Raw genomic sequence first — 22002 nt, forward strand, 5'->3', positions numbered from 1 at the left:
TTGGATGTTTTTCAAAAAGAACTTGATATGTATGTAAAACGCGTTGAGCCATGTACTAACAGAAAGGCTGCTAAAACTATTGAAAAATGTAGATTTGATTTTTTTTTTTTATTATTTCCCTTCCTCTTGGCAAGTTTGATGTATTTTGCACAAATTACCTCATGAAATGTATGTGCAACATTTCAGTAATAAAAAAATAAAATAAATCCCATTTCCCATTGGCTCAACATGGTTGCACGGCAACAGTTTAAAATGATTTACCTTCTTCTACGTCACTTCCTGTGGGTGTTTAATAGGTAAGTGAACCTACAAACATCACAAAAATGGCCAAACTAAAGAAAACTGTGTACAGTCTTTAGCAAAATTTTAATTGTGTTAACCATGTTTTAGCAGAAATTGTGTCTAATGTGTCATATGCACTTTAAACGTGTTTTCCATACATGGACATTTCTTTAAATACGCTTTAAAACCAAAACTAGTTCAATAAAAAAAAAAAACGATGTGGAGACACAGCGCCTTCTATATCTTTCCCCTATGCCTTTTCTATATCTACCACATTCAGTCTGCAGCAAAGATTTATGTGCAAATAATGAGGACATAGACTCCAACAGTCAATATGAATCGATGTAGGACTGAGGCCGGTCACTGGGGCCAGCGCTAGTTGCGATAAACAATGACTCATCTGTATTTGTTCCTCAGTGAAAGAAGAACACACTGTAGTCTGAATAAAAGGCCAAATTGGCAAACAGCTATTTTTGCATGGCGCCTTCACAAGTACTGGAAAAGACAGGGAAATACTCTTCACAGCAGAGATCTATGTTGGAGCCCTGTTCCGAGAAACCATTATTTTTTCAACTCAGAACCAGCTCACTGGCTTTCCGCATTATTATTTCAGATAGGGTTAGGCCTGGCTGGTGGTGTGTATCCTCGCTTTGTAACTTGCAGTGCACAAAAATCTCCAACATGAAAAGCCCACAGACTGAGAAATGGCAGTAAATCATCCGTTGATTACCCGCTTAATTGTTCCAAATGTATTGTTTTCAGTAAGTTTCATCCAATTTGCACAAACACATTTCAGTTTGTACAAAGCGCGGCGCATTTTCCATCTAAAAGCTTTCCAACCTTGTTCTTTAGTCCTCAACGCGGTGGCAATGGAAGGCATCATCACTGCTTATGTCACTTCGCATTACTTCTTCAGCTTTTACTTTGTTTTGTGCAAAGATATAAAACAATAAATAATGTGGCGTCTTCTTTTTTTTTTTTCCCAAACAGAAAAAAAAAACCTTAGGGCGTCACATTTCAAATCCGGGAGAAGTGGAGAAGACGGAGGAAGTGCGTTTAAAGCATCACATCTGATTTATCACGATAACTATAAAAGCTCTTTTGAATAAAACACAAGGATGTGAGACGCTAATAGCTTATTCCCGTAGCTGTGCAGAGAGGATTGTTTTCAAAATGGCGGATCGGTTTGTGTAATATTGCCGGAGTGGTTAATCCCTCGCCTCGACACAATAAAGGTCAGCGTGGGGTTAATGGGGTTTTGACCCAGCTTATAGATACAGACGGCATCTCGGGAATCGCCCATATATGGTCACGTTTGAAAACAGTTAAGGGGGAAAACAATTTGGAGAAAAATCTAAACTCTCTTTAATTATTCAAAAACTAATTTACCAAGCGCTGAATTATGAATGTAGTTTTCTACTAAATAAAGATATAAAGACATGGAGAGGAGCAAAGTGGTCCCATAAATACATAAATAAAGGAGAATGCTAACATGATGCTTCATGTTAGCATCTAAGCTAGCACTAGCTACGACTGCCGTTTTTTCACTTCTACTGAACAATCTGCTGTGAGAACATATCCATATGGGCCCGATTTACACTTGACTGTATTTATGTGTGGTAAAAAAGTTCATATTCACCAGAAAATGGCTAAAAAGAGTGGAAAATTGTGTTTCCTTAAAGATTGTATTTTCCCCTTCGGCGAAGCCACGCCCCCTTCTATGACGAGATGCCGTCTGTATCTATATTCAGACACACGGAGTGATCCAGCGGGGTTCTACTGTAGGTGGTCTCAGGGTCGCATAGAATAATACTAAAAGGTCATCAGTTCATTCAAAGTCAAATAGTGGCTGAAATTATATAGACACCATTTTGAAACAATACCAAAGCTGTGGTGAATTGTTGCCAATGCTTGAGTCAGTGCTATCCCCTGCATCGCCTCGAAAGTGTATGAAAAACATACACAGCCTGCTTTCTTCTTCTCACAGTCGAAGTTGTTTGCGGATTTATTTTTAGTAGCGTAAGGAGTACACGCAACAAATGTGAAGGAGTAATGAAGCAGTCATTCATGCTTCGGACGGCCATCTGCTCCCACGTCGACGACATACAACTTTTCTCTGTGCTATTTGTGTCCAGGTACGCCTTGCACGTCATATATTTGCTAAATGTGCTATAGGACAAGTATTTGCGGTCATATATGTAAGACCTGGTCCTGCACAAAAGAGAACAAAATGCATAAATTCACATGTGTGTACTGTATAGGCTTATTATATGAAACCTTGTTAAAATGAATGAAAACTTCAAGGCTCTTCCTTTGTTCGTGCTTGTTATTTTGTAATTAGCCGTCATGCTACGCTAACTTCCTGATCACAGACCGGTATTGCAGTCGCTTTCCGTTGGATGAATGGGGGATAGCGTAGCATGCTAATTAGCGGATGCGCTGACCTGTAGCATTTTGGCGCTAATCACTGCGATCTGACTGCAAGAGGAGCAGGCGCGCTAACATATCTCGCATGAGCCGTCGTGGATGCAGATGAGAGGGAGACGGAGACTTGTTTTTAAATGTATCATTGATCGAAAGGCATACATTATATATTAGGTCGTAACCATATGGGAGTTGATCGTCCAGCTCGTTTCAAAGTGCAATAGCAGTGTACAGCAAATACTTTCTTTCACTTTGGTATTGAAACTAAAGACTTTGACTAATGTGTTGCACATAGTTGTAGTAGTAGTAGTAGTAGTGATTGAAGCATTTTACTAGGCCCAAAAAATGTAACCAGTCAGTATTACTTTTCTATTTCTATTTCTTTTTTATAACTTCTTGCTCCTGTGGCCTATAAAAGGTACACTATTTAAATCCAATGTACTCTAGTGTTAAATATGCCCCTCCACGCATGCCTCTTGTGGCCCACTCTAATTTGTTTCTATTTGCAGTGATTACGTTTGTTGTAGTGTATAAGTGAAGTTAAGCCATTCCTCCATGGAAATATTATAACACACTTCACACTGTGTATCCAGCCCTGCAGGAAAAAAAAAAAACGAAACACAAAATGGAGGGTAAAGTGTTTGACGCTTTCGTTTAGCCGCTGTTAACACAGCTCAGTCAACACTCTGTCGTAGAGGAGAAAGATCCCCTGATACATGATGCAGAGGAAAGGGTGTGTTTATGTGCCCCAATCACAGGGGAAATCATCAGTGCTGTTTTATGGGGTTATTTTGGCGCGCTTGAGAATTCTTAAACAAACACCTTTCGGAAAAATTGTCATCACTGTAATCACAACTCAGTTTTTGACAACTTTTAGAAACAGGGCACTTGATTTGAAAAGAAATCAGATGTGGACACGGCACAGCGGCGAGCGCTCCACAGACTGTGTTCGAATCGTCAACAAAAGTCGCCTCATTGTCACTTGTTTTCATGTTAAAGGAACAGGCCACCGTTTTTACATACTTAAATATGTTCTTGCCTGAGCTTAGACGAGTTGATACGTACCTGTCTGGTCTTTGTGCGTGCCCTCAGTCACGCAAAACGACCGAAAATCTTGTTAGCATTAGGTCTTTCCCAATGTATCCCTATGGCTCCAAACAGTGGTGAAGTTGGAAGCTGCCACGCTCTTCCACGGGCACGCACAAAGACCAGACAGGTACAAATCAACTCGTCTAAGCTCAGGTAAGAACATATCTTACTGTGTGGCTTCAGTCACGCAAACAGACCAAAGATGTTGTTGGCATTTGGGCTCTCCCAATGTATTCATATAGCTTCAAACGGAGTGAAGTTACAAGCGACCACACTCTTCCACGGGCACGCACAAAGACCAGACAGGTACGTATCAACTCGTCTAAGCTCAGGTAAAAACATATGTCAGTATGGAAAAACGCTGGCCTGTTCCTTTAAGGAGGCTTCATCAGCAACTAACAACTTTGGTAGAATGCTGAACATACAGACGTATTGCACCTTTATAAGATATGGAAAGTGTGTAACCTAATATTTCCATAACAATAATCTACCGACATACTGACATCGAGAAGTTCAGAACACGCTTCCTGGACCAAACACTTTTCCTACATACAGATCTATCAGAGACGTATAGCCCCCTCTCCCCCGTTAGCAGTCATTCCAATCAGCCACGCTCAATTAGCCCAGGTCCACCCAGTGGGCATTTGGCACTTGTTAACCCGCAAACCATACCCTGCCTCTGATCCATCCCATATTCTCCATGTGCATGTGGGAAAACCCTCGGGCACCGCTGGCACCGCCACTATCCTAATGACTTAATTATTCAGCAGAGATAATGAGCATATGATACAATGGCACTGATAATGGAGTTAGATACCTGGGTAATGATCATTTCACCAGAGCTATGCTGAATACAATTACACTTTCATTATTTGTTGTTTGAGGGAGAGTGTGTAATCTAATACGCAATTAAAGTATCGTTAGCAAAAACAAGGCGCTGAAGCCGGGAGTTTTTTCTTTATGAAAGCCTGGGTAGAAGATCTGTTTAAGGGAATATGCAAATGAGTTCCTGGTTAGACAAACTTGTTTTAATGGGTTTAAAGTTAAAGCTAGTTGCAAATTGATTCGCAATTCTGAATAAAACTTGGCTCCCCCTTCTCTTTTTGACATCCATCACTGCTAATTTCAACTTTTACTGTTTGTTTGATCAAGTCGTGGGAATGCGGGTGATGTCGCAGCATAGCAACAGCACGGCAACAGACGCCAAATGAGTGGCAAGTCTGCATAATGACATTAGCAAGTTTGTTTTTATAAGCGATTCCTGCATGATGACTGATGATTGAATGAAATTTCATAAAACCTCTGTTATGGAAATCACAATGCATCACTCTTTAGTTGTTTTCTGGCAGTCTAAAGGATATTTAGCACACACGAATAAAGCTGAGTTCAAATCAGGTCCATATCAGTGAATGTTTTGTCTCAGTCTTAGATGAGAAAATTAAGCAGATTTTCCAGTAGAAGTAGAAAACCGTGCTTATTGCAAGTGTTTGTGGTCATATATGTAAGACCTGGTCCTGCACAAAAGAGGAGTCATACAACAGAATGTATATATTCACATGTATGTACTGTATAGGCGTATTATATGAGACATGAATGTTTTGTTTCATTCTTGGATGAGAAAATTCGGCAGATTTTCCAGTAGGAGTGAAAGACTGACACTCAAAGCTAGCGGTTAGCATGAAGCTAACGTAAACATTATCTGTTATTTATTTGTATTGATGGGCTGTTTGCACCTCTCCGTGTCTTTGTATCTTTATTTGGTGGAAAATACATCCATAATTCAGCATTTGTAAAGTCGTGGTGCAGCAGAAGGTGAAAGAGTTTGTTTTCCCCCTCTGGCAGCCATGTTGTCTGTATCTATCACTGTAAGACATATCTCCGAATGAAAACATCCAGTCACAACATAAACTCACCTTTAGTTTCTCATAGCGGTCGCTCAGTGCTGCCACCTGGTGATCCCTGTGCCTCCCCACCAGCTTACACAGCGAGCAGATGAGCTGGTCGTCGGTCACACAGTACATGTTCACCTTCTCCTCCTCGTGCTCCAGACACTGCAGGCCCCGGAGGTGGCAGTCGGGCATGGGCTCGATCAGTCTGTGCCCGGTGAACGGCTTCTTGTTGGGGTGCGTCGCCCGGAGGCACTCCTCGCAGTACGACACCTCGCAGGTCACGCACGTCTTCACCGCCTCCTGGGGCGGGTCCTGCTCGCAGAACTGGCACTGCACCGGCTCCGGGGGCGTGCCGGGGCTCGACATGGCGGCGCTGACCGGGACTAGCGCCAAACGGTTGCTCCCTTCCTCTGTGGGGGAGTTGGGCCCGCTGTGGGGGGCTGGCAGGGCGAGCTGCAACCCCGTGGAAGACGACGCCCTCTGCACTCTGTCGATGATGTTCTGCAGCGTCACGTTCCTTTTCAGTCCCTCCAGTCCTCTCTGCGGACTCAGGGAGATGACATACCTGCAGGTGGGGCACTGGAAAGCGCTGATCTGGTGCACGGATTCGTTGGTGGCGCAGTGGGAGACGAGGATTCGGTGGGCGCAGCCGAAGCAGAGGCTGTGGGCGCAAGGGAGCAAGAGTGGGTCTTCGAAGAGCTCCAAGCAGATAGGGCAGGTCAGTTCGGACTCCAGCGCGTCCATGCTGAATCAGAACAAGAGGCCGGGTGGAGCCAGGCGCACAGTCAGGGAAAACCAGGAGAGCCGGTCAGCTACCTGCGGGGAGAGCAGACAGATGTGGCATGAATTTCTGAAAAGCCTGTGTCACTGTCAGTCAATCACAGCATGCCTTTGTCTCTAAACCAATCATCTCTATTAGTTTATCCACCCAATAAGCTGGTCACGCATTGTTCTGCTTTAGTTTTTCTCTCGTCTCTCCCGTCGGAAATGCTTTCTGGGGAGGGATTAAAGCATTCCTCGATGGAGCGAATTAACTTGAGGACGAAAGGCGAGTGTCAAGTGCAACATTCAGAGTGGAAAAATTTGAATAAAATTTGATATTTCAAAGCAAAGTCGTGCCTTGAACCAATGCTTAGAAAGATTTTTCTTTTCAAACAGCACACACTAGGCAGACTGCGAAAAGACAAGACTTGCTGTTGGACAAGGATGGACAAGATGAGGACTCTTAAGCAATAGCTTCTTCATAGCTCCAAAAAAAGCTTCATAAAAACAAACAGTTGCTTAAAGCTGCATTATGTAACTTTTTATTAGGAAAAAAAAGTTAATATTTGTGCTTATTTGACCTTGTAGACCCCGTGGCTGTATGAGTGGTCAGCATAGTGCCTTTACTTTAGATTAGAAAGATAGAAAAAGTTGCATCTTTAATGACTTTGTTTGAATTGTGAGCTACTGTGTCCGTAGATGCAAATCTTTTCGCCTATAGACCTATAATACCCCTGTCCTTAATTATAAACAGCACAAAGCTGGTCACTAATACATCCACTTCAGTGATTGAATAGAAAGCTATCAAGGGTAATGTTTCATCCGGACACACAGTAGAAGGCACTTTGCTTATATAGGCCACCATAGAACTAACAAGTTCACACTCAAGGACACCAATTACATTAGTACATTATGCATACTTGCTTGGATGTATGTTTCATATTGATTGCAGTGGTACTAAGTGCCTGCTCGGGGTGGGGGGGGGATGCTATTTCAGATAAATGATACAATACAGGTCAAGTGTCTCTTACTGCAAATGAATCAGGGCTGTCGGAAAGCACAGATGTTTTAGAATGTGGAAGGTAAAATGTTAGAAGTGGGAATTATTTTAAGATCGGCATAATAGGTGTTTTATTGAAGCATCTAAGGTTATATCACAAATTTTACCATTGAAAATCAGGCTTCATTCAGGAAAGTCACCCTTTTTTTTCACCAGATGTCACTGTTTGCTGAGCTTGGGCCCTCGCTGCACTCCCCCCCCACTCCCCCGCCCCCTCCCTCCCTCCCGTCCTCACGCATGAATCCCCATCGCCCTCCGCTTAAGCGAGTTCGCCGGATACGCCACTTGACGAGCCCTCTCCCTTTGATATGTTTTTTTTTTTACGCGGATAAAAATGAATGTGCCCTGCTGCGAACTGAGCAAAGACAAATAGACGGCTGCGGGGAGGGAAGATTAAAAAGTTCAGAGCCAAGTGCAGCCAATATTTGAAATCCAAATTTGAAGACAAATAAAGAGACTTGTGGAGAAGCAGAAATATAGAAAATCTTGTCTGAGAATGTTAGCAGTGAGAAGCTGGATCTGCAGCTCATGAAAGTGTGTTAGGGGGTCATGAATATTATACATAAAAAGAAATCTCTCTGTAACATCCAACTAGACTTCTACAGTTATCTAAATTAATCCTTTGTACTGATTCACTAACACACCCGAACCCAGCTCATAACCTTATTAGCCTGCCAACACACAGTATTATATTATTATTTTCAATCATTCGTTTTTCAATGATGTAGCTTGATTCGGTGAGAATATGAAAGGGGAGAGACATTCAGCAGGACTCAAACTCACAACAGACAGACAGGCCTAAAAGTATGCTGTGACCAGTGGGGGAAGTGAAGTACAGTGTCAAATATTACTATTAAAAGACAATTATAATTACTATTACATTCATAGACAGGCACATACTTGTGTTTTTTGTGGTTGCCTGGATGTGAATATTGAAGTATTATAAAGAAAGTTAAGACCCTCATGTGTCATTGAGAATTAACAGTTAGTGTGTTTCGAATTCATTTTGTATGACCTTAAAACAAGGTCAGCTCATTTATTCTAATTTTTCATGACTATAAACAAAAACACATATTTCCTAAGTTAACTGTTCATGGATTACATATGTATATTGTACAAAGCATACTGTACCTGTAAGTAAATGACTATAGGCAGACAGTATTTCTCTATGATTATACAGTGCTTGTACACATGGGTATATTTGGTGTAGCAGGGCTGAGCAATACTGAAGTGTGTTGTTGCATATGAGTGAAAAAGAGATGTATAAAGCTTAAGTACCATATGGTGTATTTATTTTGTACAACTGTAAACGATAAACCCTTTATGACATTTTTGTACGATCATAAATGATTCATCTTAATGCACAAGCACAGACTCATCTGTTTCTTGAGTGTATGCAGAAAGTTTATGTGATGTTGCCATGCATGAGAGATAAGGGGTAGGTTTTTTCTTCCTACTCCACCTCCTAAATTACATGTAGATCTCAAACGATGTCCAAATATCAGACAGTTTAAGTAACAATACAAAGAACGGATATTCTCTAAGTATGTATCTGAAGATAATATGACTTTCATGTTCAGCTGTTGTAAACCAGATGTTGGTTGTTGGGCAGTATTCACAATGTATCCCTGTCAACTTGGATTTACATCACAGGGCTCAAATGAGGAAGCCTCATAAGTAAAATAGAACGAGATACTGAGAGTACTTAAAAGGGGTGGGACTAAATAAGTGTTTACTTCCCCCCAGTCCTTTTCGGACAGCCTTATCTAACATGTGCAAAAACAAAATTGTTTGTCCTAAGCTGTAAATGTATTGAGCTGCACATTTGATACTGAGCTCACAACTGCCTCAATCATGGCAGGTTGTATTTCGAGTTCATATAAGTTTGTGTTTTTATGTTTTGTTTATGGTCCGAATAAGTATTAATTCATTCTGTGACAATCTTTAAAATACTTTTCTGCTCAAATGAATAAATAAATGAAATGATTGAATGAAATAGGTCAAAATAACTCAAAAACATACGGCCTCACTGTGGGGACAAACCCTCCTTCTTCTTGTTTCTTATTATGAGTCACTGGCATTTGACAGAACATCTGCACAGTGCCACCTAGTTTTCAAAGAGTGCACAAAACACCTGGCCAAATTCGCTGTTTACTTTATTAGAAATGCAGTGGAGAAGAAAGTGTGATATTTCTCTACCAAATATAATGAAGTGAACTGATCATTTCCCAACCAAAATATTACTCAAGTCAAGAACAGATCCTAAAACAAACAGTACTTTTATGTGCTACCAGCCACCTCCAGCTGCGATCAAATCTCTCGCGCCTCTCTTATTAGATAAATCAATTCTCTCGGGGTAATTAGGAATCATTAGCCGTGCACTTAGTAGGAGACGAGGCCAGCGCAGGTGATTAGCTGAGACTTTAACACACAACATAAACACTCCTCTGCCGTGCACCCATCCACCACAAGCCACTTCTCAAATCAAATCGCTTATAGACCTGGCATGCATCGTCTCAGCGACCAAAATGCCTCCCCAAAAGTTTTGCCACTTCCCATTGCAGCTGGCAGGAAAAAATGCAAATTAACAGCCTATATTTCACCAATTTTGGAGCGACTCGGCGCGTACGGGCTGACAGTGACGGAGCCGTGACGGGCGCCATCTTGACAGCTTCCTTCAGGCAACACAAAGTGACGAGAGGAAAGGGTGACATTGACAAACATGCAAAAATACAGACGTATAGTGGCGGGGAGAGGAGGCGAGGTGGAGATAATAGTGTGCACGGGCAGGGGAGGGAGAGGAGAGAGGGTGAAGTGGCGGGAAGAGATCCATAGGTGACACTGTTGAACCATCTGTGGACGGGAGACGAGAGGGGAAGGCAAAAGCAGATTAGAATGGAGGGAGAAAAAGGTTTGAGTGAAAAGTAATTGCTATTCTGTGTGCATCAATGAAGGGGGTCGGCCTCGAGTCATCCTAACAATAGGTTTGTGGGTTTGATTACCGAAAGAGCCATGGTGCAATCTTCATACTCTAACTCTATGCTCTGTAAGCTCTTCCTGGCATTGTTTACAGTTGCTGGTTCAACCTTCATCACCCTGTTGTACAGCAGTACCGTATATATTCACACGATCATGAGTCTATGACAGGGGAAGGCAAGTTTAACCTCTTAACTCCCACCTTGACCGAGCATATTTTCTACACAAATGAAAAAGCTTCTCGACTGGAGCTCATAGTCTAAAGGCTATATAACGCTTCGTTTGAAAGCTAAGACTGACAAAACTGATCGTGACCTTTTTGTTGCATTGTCGCTGCGTTTTTCTCACATTTTTGACGTGTTTTCGTGTCTTTTTTGTCTTGTTTTTGTAGTTTATATGTCTTGTTTTTGTAGTTTTTAGGTCTTGTTTTTGTAGTTTTTATGTCTTGTTTTCATACTGCTGTATGCCTTGTTTTTGTAGTTTTAATGTCTTGTTTTTGTAGTGTTGTATGCCTTGTTTTTGTAGTTTGAATGTCTTGTTTTCGTAGTTTTTAGGTCTTGTTTTTGTAGTTTTTATGTCGTGTTTTTGTAGTTTTAATGTCTTGTTTTTGTAGTGCTGTATGCCTTGTTTTTGTAGTTTTAATGTCTTGTTTTGGTAGTTTTTAGGTCTTGTTTTTGTAGTTTTTATGTCTTGTTTTTGTAGTTTTTATGTCTTGTTTTTGTAGTGTTGTATGCTTTGTTTTTGTAGTTTTAATGTCTTGTTTTTGTAATGCTGTATGCCTTGTTTTTGTAGTTTGAATGTCTTGTTTTCGTAGTTTTTAGGTCTTGTTTTTGTAGTTTTTATGTCGTGTTTTTGTAGTTTTAATGTCTTGTTTTTGTAGTGCTGTATGCCTTGTTTTTGTAGTTTTAATGTCTTGTTTTGGTAGTTTTAATGTCTTGTTTTTGTAGTTTATATGTCTTGTTTTCATAGTGCTGTATGCCTTGTTTTTGTAGTTTTTAGGTCTTGTTTTCATCGTTTTTATGTCTTGTTTTCGTAGTGCTGTATGCCTTGTTTTTGTAGTTTTAATGTCTTGTTTTTGTAGTTTTAATGTCTTGTTTTCGTAGTTTTTAGGTCTTGTTTTTGTAGGTTTAATGTCTTGTTTTTGTAGTATTTTGTCTTGTTTTTGTAGTTTATATGTTTTGTTTTCGTAATTTTTATGTCTTGTTTTTGTCGTTTTTAGGTCTTGTTTTTGTAGTGTTTTGTGTTTTTTTGTGTTTTTGTTGCTTTTTTGGCACATATTTGTTGTGGCTTTTTTTTTGGCTCTTTTTTCTTTCTTTTTTGTGTCTCTTGATCCCTTTTAATTGTGTTTTTGATGCTCTTTTCTTGTTTTTTTTGGTCACATTTCTCAAAATCATTTCGGGGGTCAGAGGATATCAGTAGGAGGGCCAGATTTTGCCCCTGGGCCTGACGTTGCTGAAACCCCTGGTTTATGAGGCAGTTGTGTGATGATTTCAAATGCACAGTATGGCTGGCTACCTATTGTCCAATGAAATAAAATCATTCACAGTTTCTTCAGCAAGGCGGGTAAAAAGTGGGGAGAGACATTTAGCAAATTGTCAGAACCCGGACTCAACACAAATAACACAAATAAAATGTGTACTTTTGCAACTTTATACAGTCTATTGAAGAACTCATTTGGACAGCCTTTCACATACAGCACCAAAGTACAAAAACAGCCATAATCCCAGACAAAACCAATCATAATCCGTCTTACTCCCTGTTTATATTTTGCTCCACATTTGTATTAACTTAGCGCCCTTCGCTCCTGCATTTTTCATCAGCTTTGTGTCCAAGGAGGTTGTGGCTTTCTTTTCCACTTACAGTTTAAGCTGCTAAAAATTTCATAGCAGACCCCTTTTTACCAACTATTTTCTGAATCCGAGGCGAGCACGACAAAAGCAATAGAGAGGAATGCGGTGTGGGCAAATGGGAAAAGAGTGTTCCCGCGCCTTTACATAATACTATAGGCAGGCTGGGGATACTTCTATTTATTTCTTTTACTAGCACTGATTTCAGCCAAAAAAATATATAATAAAAGCTGACATTTTTCAAATTTGAGGGTTCTAAACTAACCACAAAAGCACAAAAATAAAAATGTAAGTATGAAAAAGCCATTTGCAGATGTATATTTGGGCGCCATCTCTGGTTGGAGATGTGATGCGAGCGGCTGTGGCACTCTCCGGAGCAGAGCTGAGAAGTAGGTCATCCGCTGTGACCTGGGCTATAATCACAAACACACTGTTCTCCCATTGAGGATGTGATGCGCCGCTCTGATTTGACACAGGCGGCGGGGATGCTGAGGAACGACTTAGTCAGATCTGGGGGAGTGAGAATTCAGAGGAAAGTACCTTGATGTTCAAGGAGAGTATTTCGATTCTTGATGACTGTACTGTAATGTTTTCCACATAGTCGCTGTGTCTTGATTTTCATAACAAATCACTGGCCTCTTCACAGTGCAAAGAGAATGAGAGTGCTGTCCTTATGACTTGATATTACTTTTATATAAAAGACCTGAGATAAATATAGGGAGTAACAATAGTAGTTAGCTATACTTTTAGCATCCTTCAATGCCTTTTGGAATTAAGCACTTTTTTTTCTTTTGAGACAAATTTAAAGCAGTACTAAGTTAAATCCTTTCCGTAGTCCCTATGGGGGTAATACAAGTGTTAATGTGATGATTGGGGGGGTCTCATCTCCCCCTGGTGTCTCTGTCCAGAAAACCACAATTGCAACTTCCCTGCCACCGGGTAGGAGGCCCCAATACACACTAATGGAATCACGAAGCTAACAGGCTAACAGGCAAAGCTAACTGTGGGCTAGCGCTACTTAAACGATATTTACAGCCAAGTTTGAGTGAAAGAAATGATCTCCATTGTGTAATTGGATAAACAATGTCCCACTCTCACTTTGTCTTTTCTGGCAGTGTAGTATTTACTCTCACGGACAATTAATGAGTAAAAAAACTTAACATGCTACGACACCAGCAGTGGCACTTATGGCCTCTAGGGGCATGAGTTACTTAGTTCTGCTTTAAATAACTGTAGTTTATTTGTACAACTTGTACTGAAGTGTAGGTGCAAATTCAACCTGGAAGACTAATTTCAGCACCACCTACCTATAGCTAATGATCGCGTCTGCCACCTCAGCCTACCAGCGCAGAGCCACGCCTTCATCGCAGCCAATCATCGCCCACGGCCCTGCGTTTAAGTTTTCGTCAGCTTCCCAGATGTGCTGCGACCCACCTCCACCCCTTCACCGCCTCTTCTGTCTGTTGCTTTACCCTGCTACATCCTTCGCCGGTCTCCCATACTCTACTGCCATGATTGCCAACATATTTATCAATTTGTATCAGTTTGGAGTCTATCCAGGTTGACTTCACCTTGTACAATATCTTATAAGTGAAAAATGCCAATCGTACAAACAGTATAATAAGATCAATGACAAATGTTGCCTTCAAGCATATCGTCCCATAACGTTTCATCCAACTTTCTAAATATTTGTAACACCATGTTTATCCCAATGTTTCCAATCTTTTAAAAGACCCTACACGGCCTCGAGAGATGTTCCGACAAAAGAAAAAAAAAAACACGATAATCTGCTTTCGTTGTAGCATTAGCATGGATTAGCCTTTGACCTGGCGGAGCAGCAGAGCACGAGTCGCATTTTCAGGGTCGCGGTTTACATGCCCAGGTCCAAAAAATGATGACGAGATTTGCAGATTTCCAAAAGACGATGTGAGTGCCGAGATACAAATCCGTGCAGCTTTATGGACTTTATATGTAGAGCAAGTAACCATTTTAGTCACTCCCAGTGCTGTGAGAGAGTGCGTGATGAATCCTTTGGAATGTATTTTAAGAAGTAGCCAGCAGGTGCACCAAATGTGTTCAAATCCCGGATAGGAAGGAGGGAAAAAACGAAAGAGGATATGCATTTGGTCAGATGGTAGAGGTAATTACATGCTCAAAAACAGTGAAAACAAGCTTCCACTTTCATCCAACAGCATGCTAGCAAATCCATGGTGAAGTGAGGAACACACTTTTGAGCGCGGAACAGGTCTGGTGATGGATTATGGGCTTTGAAAACCTGTTAGAACTTCCAAAGATCAAGACCTTTCCAGTAACCTGCTATTCATGAACATACAGTAGGTCAAGGGGAAGTATTACAACCTGTTCCATTGAGTTGATTTAGATTTTTGTTTCTCCATCCCTAAGCAGTAGATACAACAGCTGCAGTAGTAAATAAATAAACTGTGTGTGTGAGTGTGCACGTTCGTCCCTTGCGGCTGCATTGAGATGACTGCGCAGAGGGTACATGCTAAGAGCTAACTCCACTCAACACATGCGTCAACAAGCATCATCTGCACGCCGTCTCAGGGGGGCACTTTCATGTAGAAAACATTTCATTATCCAATCCAAACTGCACGGATAATTGCGCACTCCGGGGAATATCACATTAAATCTCTTTGATCTCGTCACGAAAGCATCCTTCGCACATATTTGGAACAGCGTTAGCTAATTGTGGTAAAATGTTCATGGTATTAGAGTGATTAGAAAGTTAGTTTGGCGTAACTGATTATTTATATTGAATTATGTTGAACTGCATGAAAGAAATATCCGTTGTTTGATGGGTCGGTGTTCTTTTTTGGTGCCAATGGGAAAAAAAGTAGGAAAGATCATGCTCTGAGTGTGCCACCACTGGATACAAAAAATTATGTAATATTTGGATACAGGCCCACCAGAGAATCTAATGTCATAAACGTATCTCATGGAAGGGGCCACGTGAAACCTACCTGCCCCGGGCCCCAGCAAGTTTGTCGACAGCCCTGGTATTAGACGTACCCCCATCAGACTTTATCTTGTCTATATGCAAAATCGGTTAAAGGTCATTTGAGAGAGTAAGGCAATGATGTTCAATATGCTGAAACTGTGACAATGCACTCTGATGGAATACGCCCTTGACAGCGCCACCAGCCATGTTATTGCCCCCCCCTGCATAATCCCCCACCCCAAAACATCACATCTAATTCCACTAATCTGGGTTACGCTGCCGCCGACCCAGACAGGCCCTCCTAACCCCCTCCCCTTCCCACGCAAAAACAGAAAACGTCAGCTGCCACCCCGTCTCCCCCCGGCATCCCTGACAATGAGCGGCCAATCCGGTTAGCCGTGACTGGCCACGTCCAAACATGAAAGCCGGCGATTGGTCGCGGTCAGCGTGGCAGGAAGCAGATTAGCGCGGCGCGGCGTCTGGACGGGCACAAAGCGAGCGTGGCGAAGTGTGTGGCGACTCCTCACGCCGCGGTACAAAGGCAGATGACAAATAATACAATCCAATTTCTCGGGATGTCACTTTGAAAGCTCAGCATATTGAAATACAAAATGTGCCACGGCTTATTTTTCCTTACTGCTGTGCACAAGTTTTTTTTTGTATTTGTTGATGCATAGGCAGCACATCCCAAAAAGAAGTTAATGACTTGACCAAATATGTGCACTGTCACTTCTGATATTGCTGGCACTATGAGGATCTCATTAGTACTATAGAACATATGCTTATATTTAAACTCCATACAGCTTCTGCTACTTACAACTATTGCTATGAGACAGTACATCCACCTTTGCCATGAGTTTCAATAGTTTCAAAAGCTGTACGAAACATTTCTATCACCAACAAAAGTTCAAAAACCACTTGTTTGCTCCAGTGTTAATTTCGTCAACTAAAATATTTAGTCTTAATTCTAGTCAAAGTGTTATTTTTCACGACTAAAATTGGACTAAAACTAAATAAAACGTTTTTCATGAGACTAAAACTATGACTAAAATGTCCAGATATTTTAGTCGACTAAAATAAGACTAAATAAAAATGAAAGGGAGAGACTAAAATCATCCAAACTTCCACTGACCGTCTGAAAGAGCCTCATATCATGTAAATTCACAGCCAAAGGATCAGCTCTGAGCTTTGTTCATGTGGAGCAGCTCCATGAAGCAGAGGAACAAGATTAAATATGATTATAATGAATATTATCAATGCAAAGTTGACTAAATTCGTCTTAAATTTAGTCGACTAAATTCACTTGCAATTTTAGTAGAACTAGACTAAAATTGAAGATATTTTTTTTGTTTAAAATTAGACTAAAATCGAATTACATTTTCGTCAAAAGACTAAAACTAAATTAAAATATGTTGTCAAAATTAACACTGGTTCGCTCCACTTTGAATGAGTGACCAAATGTCCGCAACACCCGCAATGACAACAAACGGACAAATGGAAAGCCCTCTGAAGGTGTCAGCGCTGATTAGCTGGAAACGCTGCGCTGACCTCCCCCGGCCCCTCTCCATAGATCTGCGGTATGCCCTAACAGCTAACATATGGCCGCGGGGACAGGCCGATCGGTGAGAGTGTTTGTGTATCTTGAATGGGAGAGGAATGTGGAAAGATTACAAGAAGTGCTTCGGACACTTCGGTGGGACGTGTCTTATCAAGATCTACATCGGGTGTCACGATGCGGGTCCAGGAGGAAAGACTCCTCCAAGTAACTTCCATCGAATAACGTCTGTGCAAAGAGAACACAGTGGGTTTTGAATCATAAAGCAGGAAAAATCCTTTCAGCGACCAACATGCGAGCAAATCGATGCGCCAAACATCTCTGGTGATTGATCATGGACTACAACTGTTGAATACCGTTTCTTGTTCCCTCTATCACGCAGTAAAACCCAGGAGATATAGATCAGCAGTAGAAACGAAAGACAAATGAGCAGGATTACACCAAACTGCGATAAGGCAATGCCATGACGAACGTATCTGCGCTTGTACTTCATTGTTTAGATGTAGAAAAAAAAGGGTTCCAGTCTTGCCCCCAGTCAAAAGCGGTGCGCTGATGGTAAGCGTTTAAGCCAAGATGCCACTTATTGTGCACTCTCGTTGGTACTTAATAGTTTCTGCGGTCTGCTGCGCACGGATCTGCTGGGACGCCTCTTTTAGTGGTAGAAAAAAAAGACCAGATATCGTCAAAGATGGCTGCGGCATAATCCTCGCCTCTCACGAATGAAACCCCCAAAAGATGGGTCAACATTCCTTCGTGGTTTGAGATATCTTTCTTGAGGTTTTGGGAGGACGGTCGACTCAATGAGCGATACTGTCAAGGGCAAGATTGGTATCGAATGGCACGGAAAAGGGGACTCTGCATGTCAAACTGTTTAGCAATCATCCTGAAGAATGAAAAGTATTTGCCAATGTTTAGCTTTACGTATAATCTTAACATTAGTGCGTTCAGGTTGCAAGAGGCTTCAAGCTATGGTTACAAATTATAGAGCAGTGGGCCAGTCCACTCTTTCTAGTTTGCTATTTTTATCCGTCGCTAAAGCAAAGTCTGAGGGTTTTACCACTATTGACTTGGCAAAGCACTTATGAAAGAGGGTAATGTTGTTTTAACCCCATGGATAGGTCTCATGAAGCTATAACCCAATGCCAAGTTTGGCAATCTCATGAAACCATAGTCCTTCAGGTGCTCTGGTTTCCCCACTAACTAAAGACATGTACAATAGGGGGAGACTCTGACATGTGCATGAATAAAATTCTTAAACTTCGGTTGGGACACGCACTTTTAAGACCTGCCCTGACCACTTATCCTCTCCGCGGGACAACGCAAGCTGCCAAGTCTGAGCCGATTGTGCTTATTGTCGCCGTTCCTGGGGTCGCCATGGCAACCTCACACTTGTCATCGAACCCCGTCGGAGATTAAATAAAGCACCGGAGTGAATGAAGTGAACTCTACTGGACGGGTGAATGAGCGGGGAGAAAGGGGCGGGGTTAGCACAGTGGGACGTGGGCCTTTGTGGAAGATGTTTAAAAGGCAATTAGCAGCTCCGACTGAAGGCATCTGAAGTCGAGGACAGTCTGAAGACAGCAGTATATATTCCGTTGTCAGTATCTTCTTCGTTAAGAAAATAACAATAGAAATAGACGAAAAGAAGAATAGAGGAAAAGTAAGTCAAGCAGAACTTTCTTCATTTTGACTCACAGCAGTAACAAAACTGAACTTTTGGGCCCTGACCCACCAGTTGACAATCACCGTTTCAGATGGCATCGTATGGTAAAGGTTTCCTGAACTCCTGGATCACTGAGAGCCTACATAAACTTAATGCAGTGACTTAAACTGTGTTGAGATTTTGTTGCCATAGTTCAAACTGTTGTGATTTGTTGCTTTCATTAACTCTCAAAAGGTTATGGAATACTTTAGCTGTGTTGACATTTTTGTTGCTGTTGCTGTACTATCTTACAAGACAAACTTCTAATTGACACAGGACAAAACAACAGACCAAGTTTCCTGTTCCTAATTGTAACCTGATTAAAGCCGTTGGCGTTCCCAAGGTCTTCTAAACAGACCCTCCCGATTTTGCTTGTCTCTGCAACAGGAAACCCCATGACAATACCGCTGTCACGGCCGTTACTATATTCGTCCAGCCTTGGTTCCCACAGGTTGGACAGAACAGAGATCATAGGCGGGGATGGTTCAGAGCCCACCCAGGCTGACAATGGCATCGGCGCGTATAAGCAGGAAGAGACACGTCGGCCGGACGACTGTGACGAGTGCAAACAAAAGCCATTCACCTGCGAAAGACAGCGCTGTTTGGAACAAAGACGCAAGATGTAGCCAAATACTACATGGAGCAAACAAACCCCACTGCCTCTGCTGCTTCTGGGCTAAACACTTAAAACACTCTTTTCTCAATGTAACTCATGTGGACGACTCTTCTGTAAAGAGGGTATCATGTGCTAACAGCATTTTCATACTTAACAGAACTCTTATCATTCCCAAATGAGAGTCAAAAAACCCCAAATAGTAACAACATAGAATTGCCACTCGTTCATCTTCTGGCACCAGCCTGTTGCTATGCTGTGACATCCAAGACATAACCCCTACATAGACACAGACGGCATTGCGTCATAGAAGGGGGCGTGGCCTAGCCGAGGGGGAAAACAGAATCTTTTGGGAAACATAATTCTTCACTCTTTTTAGCCATTTTCTGGTGAAATATAAACATATTTATCACATACAAATAAAGTCAAGTCTAAATCGGGTCCATATGGATGTTTATTCACAGCAGATTGTTCCGTAGAAGCGAAATAACGGCAGTCGTAGCAAGAGCTAGCTAACGTTAGCATTAGCACGATGCTAACATGAAGCATAATGTTAGCATTCTCTGTTATTTATGTAAATATGTGCTGTTGAACCACTTTGCTCCTCCCCACGTCTTTGTATCTTTATTTAGTAGAAAACTATATTCATAATTCAGCGTTTGCTAGTTTTTTAATAATTAGAGAAAGTTTAGATAATAATTAATAGTTTTTCTCCAAATTGTTTTCCAAATATGGGCGATTCCAGAGATGCCGTCTGTATCTATATGCTGACAGCATAACTAAGCCCTTGTGTAACGCTTACTTTATAAAACATTTACCAAGATGATCTAATCATGTGTTAATCATTTGCGAGCACAGACACTAAAGCTTGTTTGTGTTGCCATAGTAACATCATCTCTGTGACTGTTAATGTTAGGCATGAGTCTGCCTCACGCCTAAGTTGGTGATCAACAACTAACCAATGTCCAAAAAGTACATTCCAATGCAATTCGTTATGGTTATATCCTCAAGCTGTTTTAAAACGCTCTTAAAGCTGCCAAATGGTGGGAGTAAAGTTCTCCAAATGGCACAGAGTTGGAGCCTATGGCTGGTTCCGAAACGGGCAGATTGCTAAGAGCTCTTACGCCAAACCGGATGTGCGTCAGCGTCCGCCATGGCAAGTTGCCTCCGAATTGGTAAGTCAGTTAGGAAGTAGTTAGGAAAAGGAGCCTTGATGCTAACTATCATAGCCACTTTAGCATAGGGACCTCTGATGCTAACTAACCAGTGATTAGGAGCTATGTGCCATCCCACAAGCCACTGCGCCAAAAAACCCCACCCCCCTCGCCCCCACCCTTGAGTGATTCATGCGCAACCACTGTTGATTGACAGGAGCACATTTAATAATAAAAATAATAATGATTAAAAATTAAGATTCTGCACAAGCCAAACTTTATAAAAGTGATAAATCCATGTTGTCGTCCCCACAGCTCAGTCACATGTCAGTGTTAAAGAGTAAACTCAGGAAACAGATTAAATGCTTTTGTTTTCATTTAGTAGAAACTTAAGCCACATGGATCATTTGCTACTGTAGCTTTATGAAACAGCTGTTGAAATAAAATAACACTAAAGGGAAATGTTTGGAACATTTGGATTTATTTTTCTCTTTGTTTGGACACTATGTTGTTGTTGGACACTGTACAGTAGGGGGCGACATGCACTTTTGTTTGGCCTGCACTCCACCAATAACTTTAAAGAAGAAGAAAAGCAGCTGTTGGTGATGTCACTTCCCTTTCCCCTGTTTAAGGACGGACGGATTGTTCAAATGCTGCTGAAGGTCTAGTTCCCTAACTGCATAGAGGTCTAACAGTTGACCCCATGAAAGGTTAAGGAGTTAGTTGCTAGTGTTAGTGCTTAGAGGCTACAATTTGATGGTTTCGGATTGAGCCCAAGTGTCGAGAAAACCAGCCTTCTAGTACGGGGTCACCTTAATGGAGTAAACCAATAAACTTTCTCAATACAACAATGAATTTACGATGACCTCTTCCTCAGCACCTCTGAGTCCTCTCCCCTGTTATTGTTTCCTTTTGTTGGAGCTCGCGACATGGATTTCCTCCTGCGCTCCTTTGACCTATGGCAGGTGAGACGGATCCGGCAGAGCAGCTCCGAGCCAGTGGCAGCCGGCTGTCTCACATGCCTCAGCACACATGTAGCCCAGGCGTATGCGAGCGCAAATGTGCACGGAACACACATAAAAAAAAGAAAAAAAAGAAAAGCGCTGGAGCGGACGGGAAACGCAGTTATAATCTGACCTCCGGGGAGATCACACATGTTCACACACAAACTACTTTCTGCTATATATAAGTCGGAAGAAGATGCAAGAAATTCCGGGTTTGGAATGTGCAAGAATTGAGGATTTTATCTCAAGAATTTTAATTATTGAGTTTCGAACGTCTACCAACTGGTTTCCATGTAACTCCCAAAGCTAATAGACTATTCAAGCATCTGTGAAGGCATTGTCCCCTTAATCTATTTGTGGCTAACCAAAAAAAAAAACACAGCACATTGTCAAAATTGGGTCACACCAAAAGCACGCGACCTAACCCCACCCCCTCACACACACTTGCATACTAAATGCATCATTTTTGGCTGTGACATTATGAAACAATAACGGATGCTTGACCATCAAAACCTCAAATGCAATATTGTTTAAATAAAAAAGTGAATGAAAAGTCTTTGCAAGCAGTAGCATATTTTCACAAATTCATGTTTGCATTTTATGGGGGGAAAAGTTATGTTCGGACATAAATGTTTGAACAAATATCATTGGTTAGCAAGCTATCATTATCATACCAGGAGGCAGTG

At 41.6% G+C, this 22002-nt stretch overlaps 1 protein-coding gene and 1 long non-coding RNA gene across 4 annotated transcripts in view; one reads left to right on the plus strand and one right to left on the minus strand.

Annotated features, from left to right (window-relative positions):
- The window catches only part of LOC306982060 (E3 ubiquitin-protein ligase Midline-1-like), a 55693-nt gene that overhangs the window by 14008 nt on the left and 19683 nt on the right, over nt 1–22002 (minus strand). For both annotated transcript variants that reach the window (XM_079581835.1, XM_079581834.1), the window contains exon 2: nt 5709–6500. In XM_079581835.1, coding sequence (XP_079437961.1) covers nt 5709–6428 — 720 coding nt within the window. In that variant the 5' untranslated portion in view covers nt 6429–6500. The remainder of the gene's footprint in view (nt 1–5708; nt 6501–22002) is intronic.
- LOC306982091 lies at nt 10841–11684 on the plus strand. 2 transcript variants are annotated; one of them, XR_013794167.1, is made up of 4 exons: nt 10841–10916; nt 10985–11191; nt 11304–11361; nt 11452–11684. It is a non-coding gene; the product is annotated as an uncharacterized lncRNA (long non-coding RNA). The 2 variants fall into 2 exon arrangements; XR_013794168.1 differs by having other exon boundaries at nt 11304–11339.

Source organism: Gobius niger (genome assembly GCF_951799975.1).
Source record: "Gobius niger genome assembly, chromosome: 23".
NCBI lineage: Eukaryota > Metazoa > Chordata > Actinopteri > Gobiiformes > Gobiidae > Gobius > Gobius niger.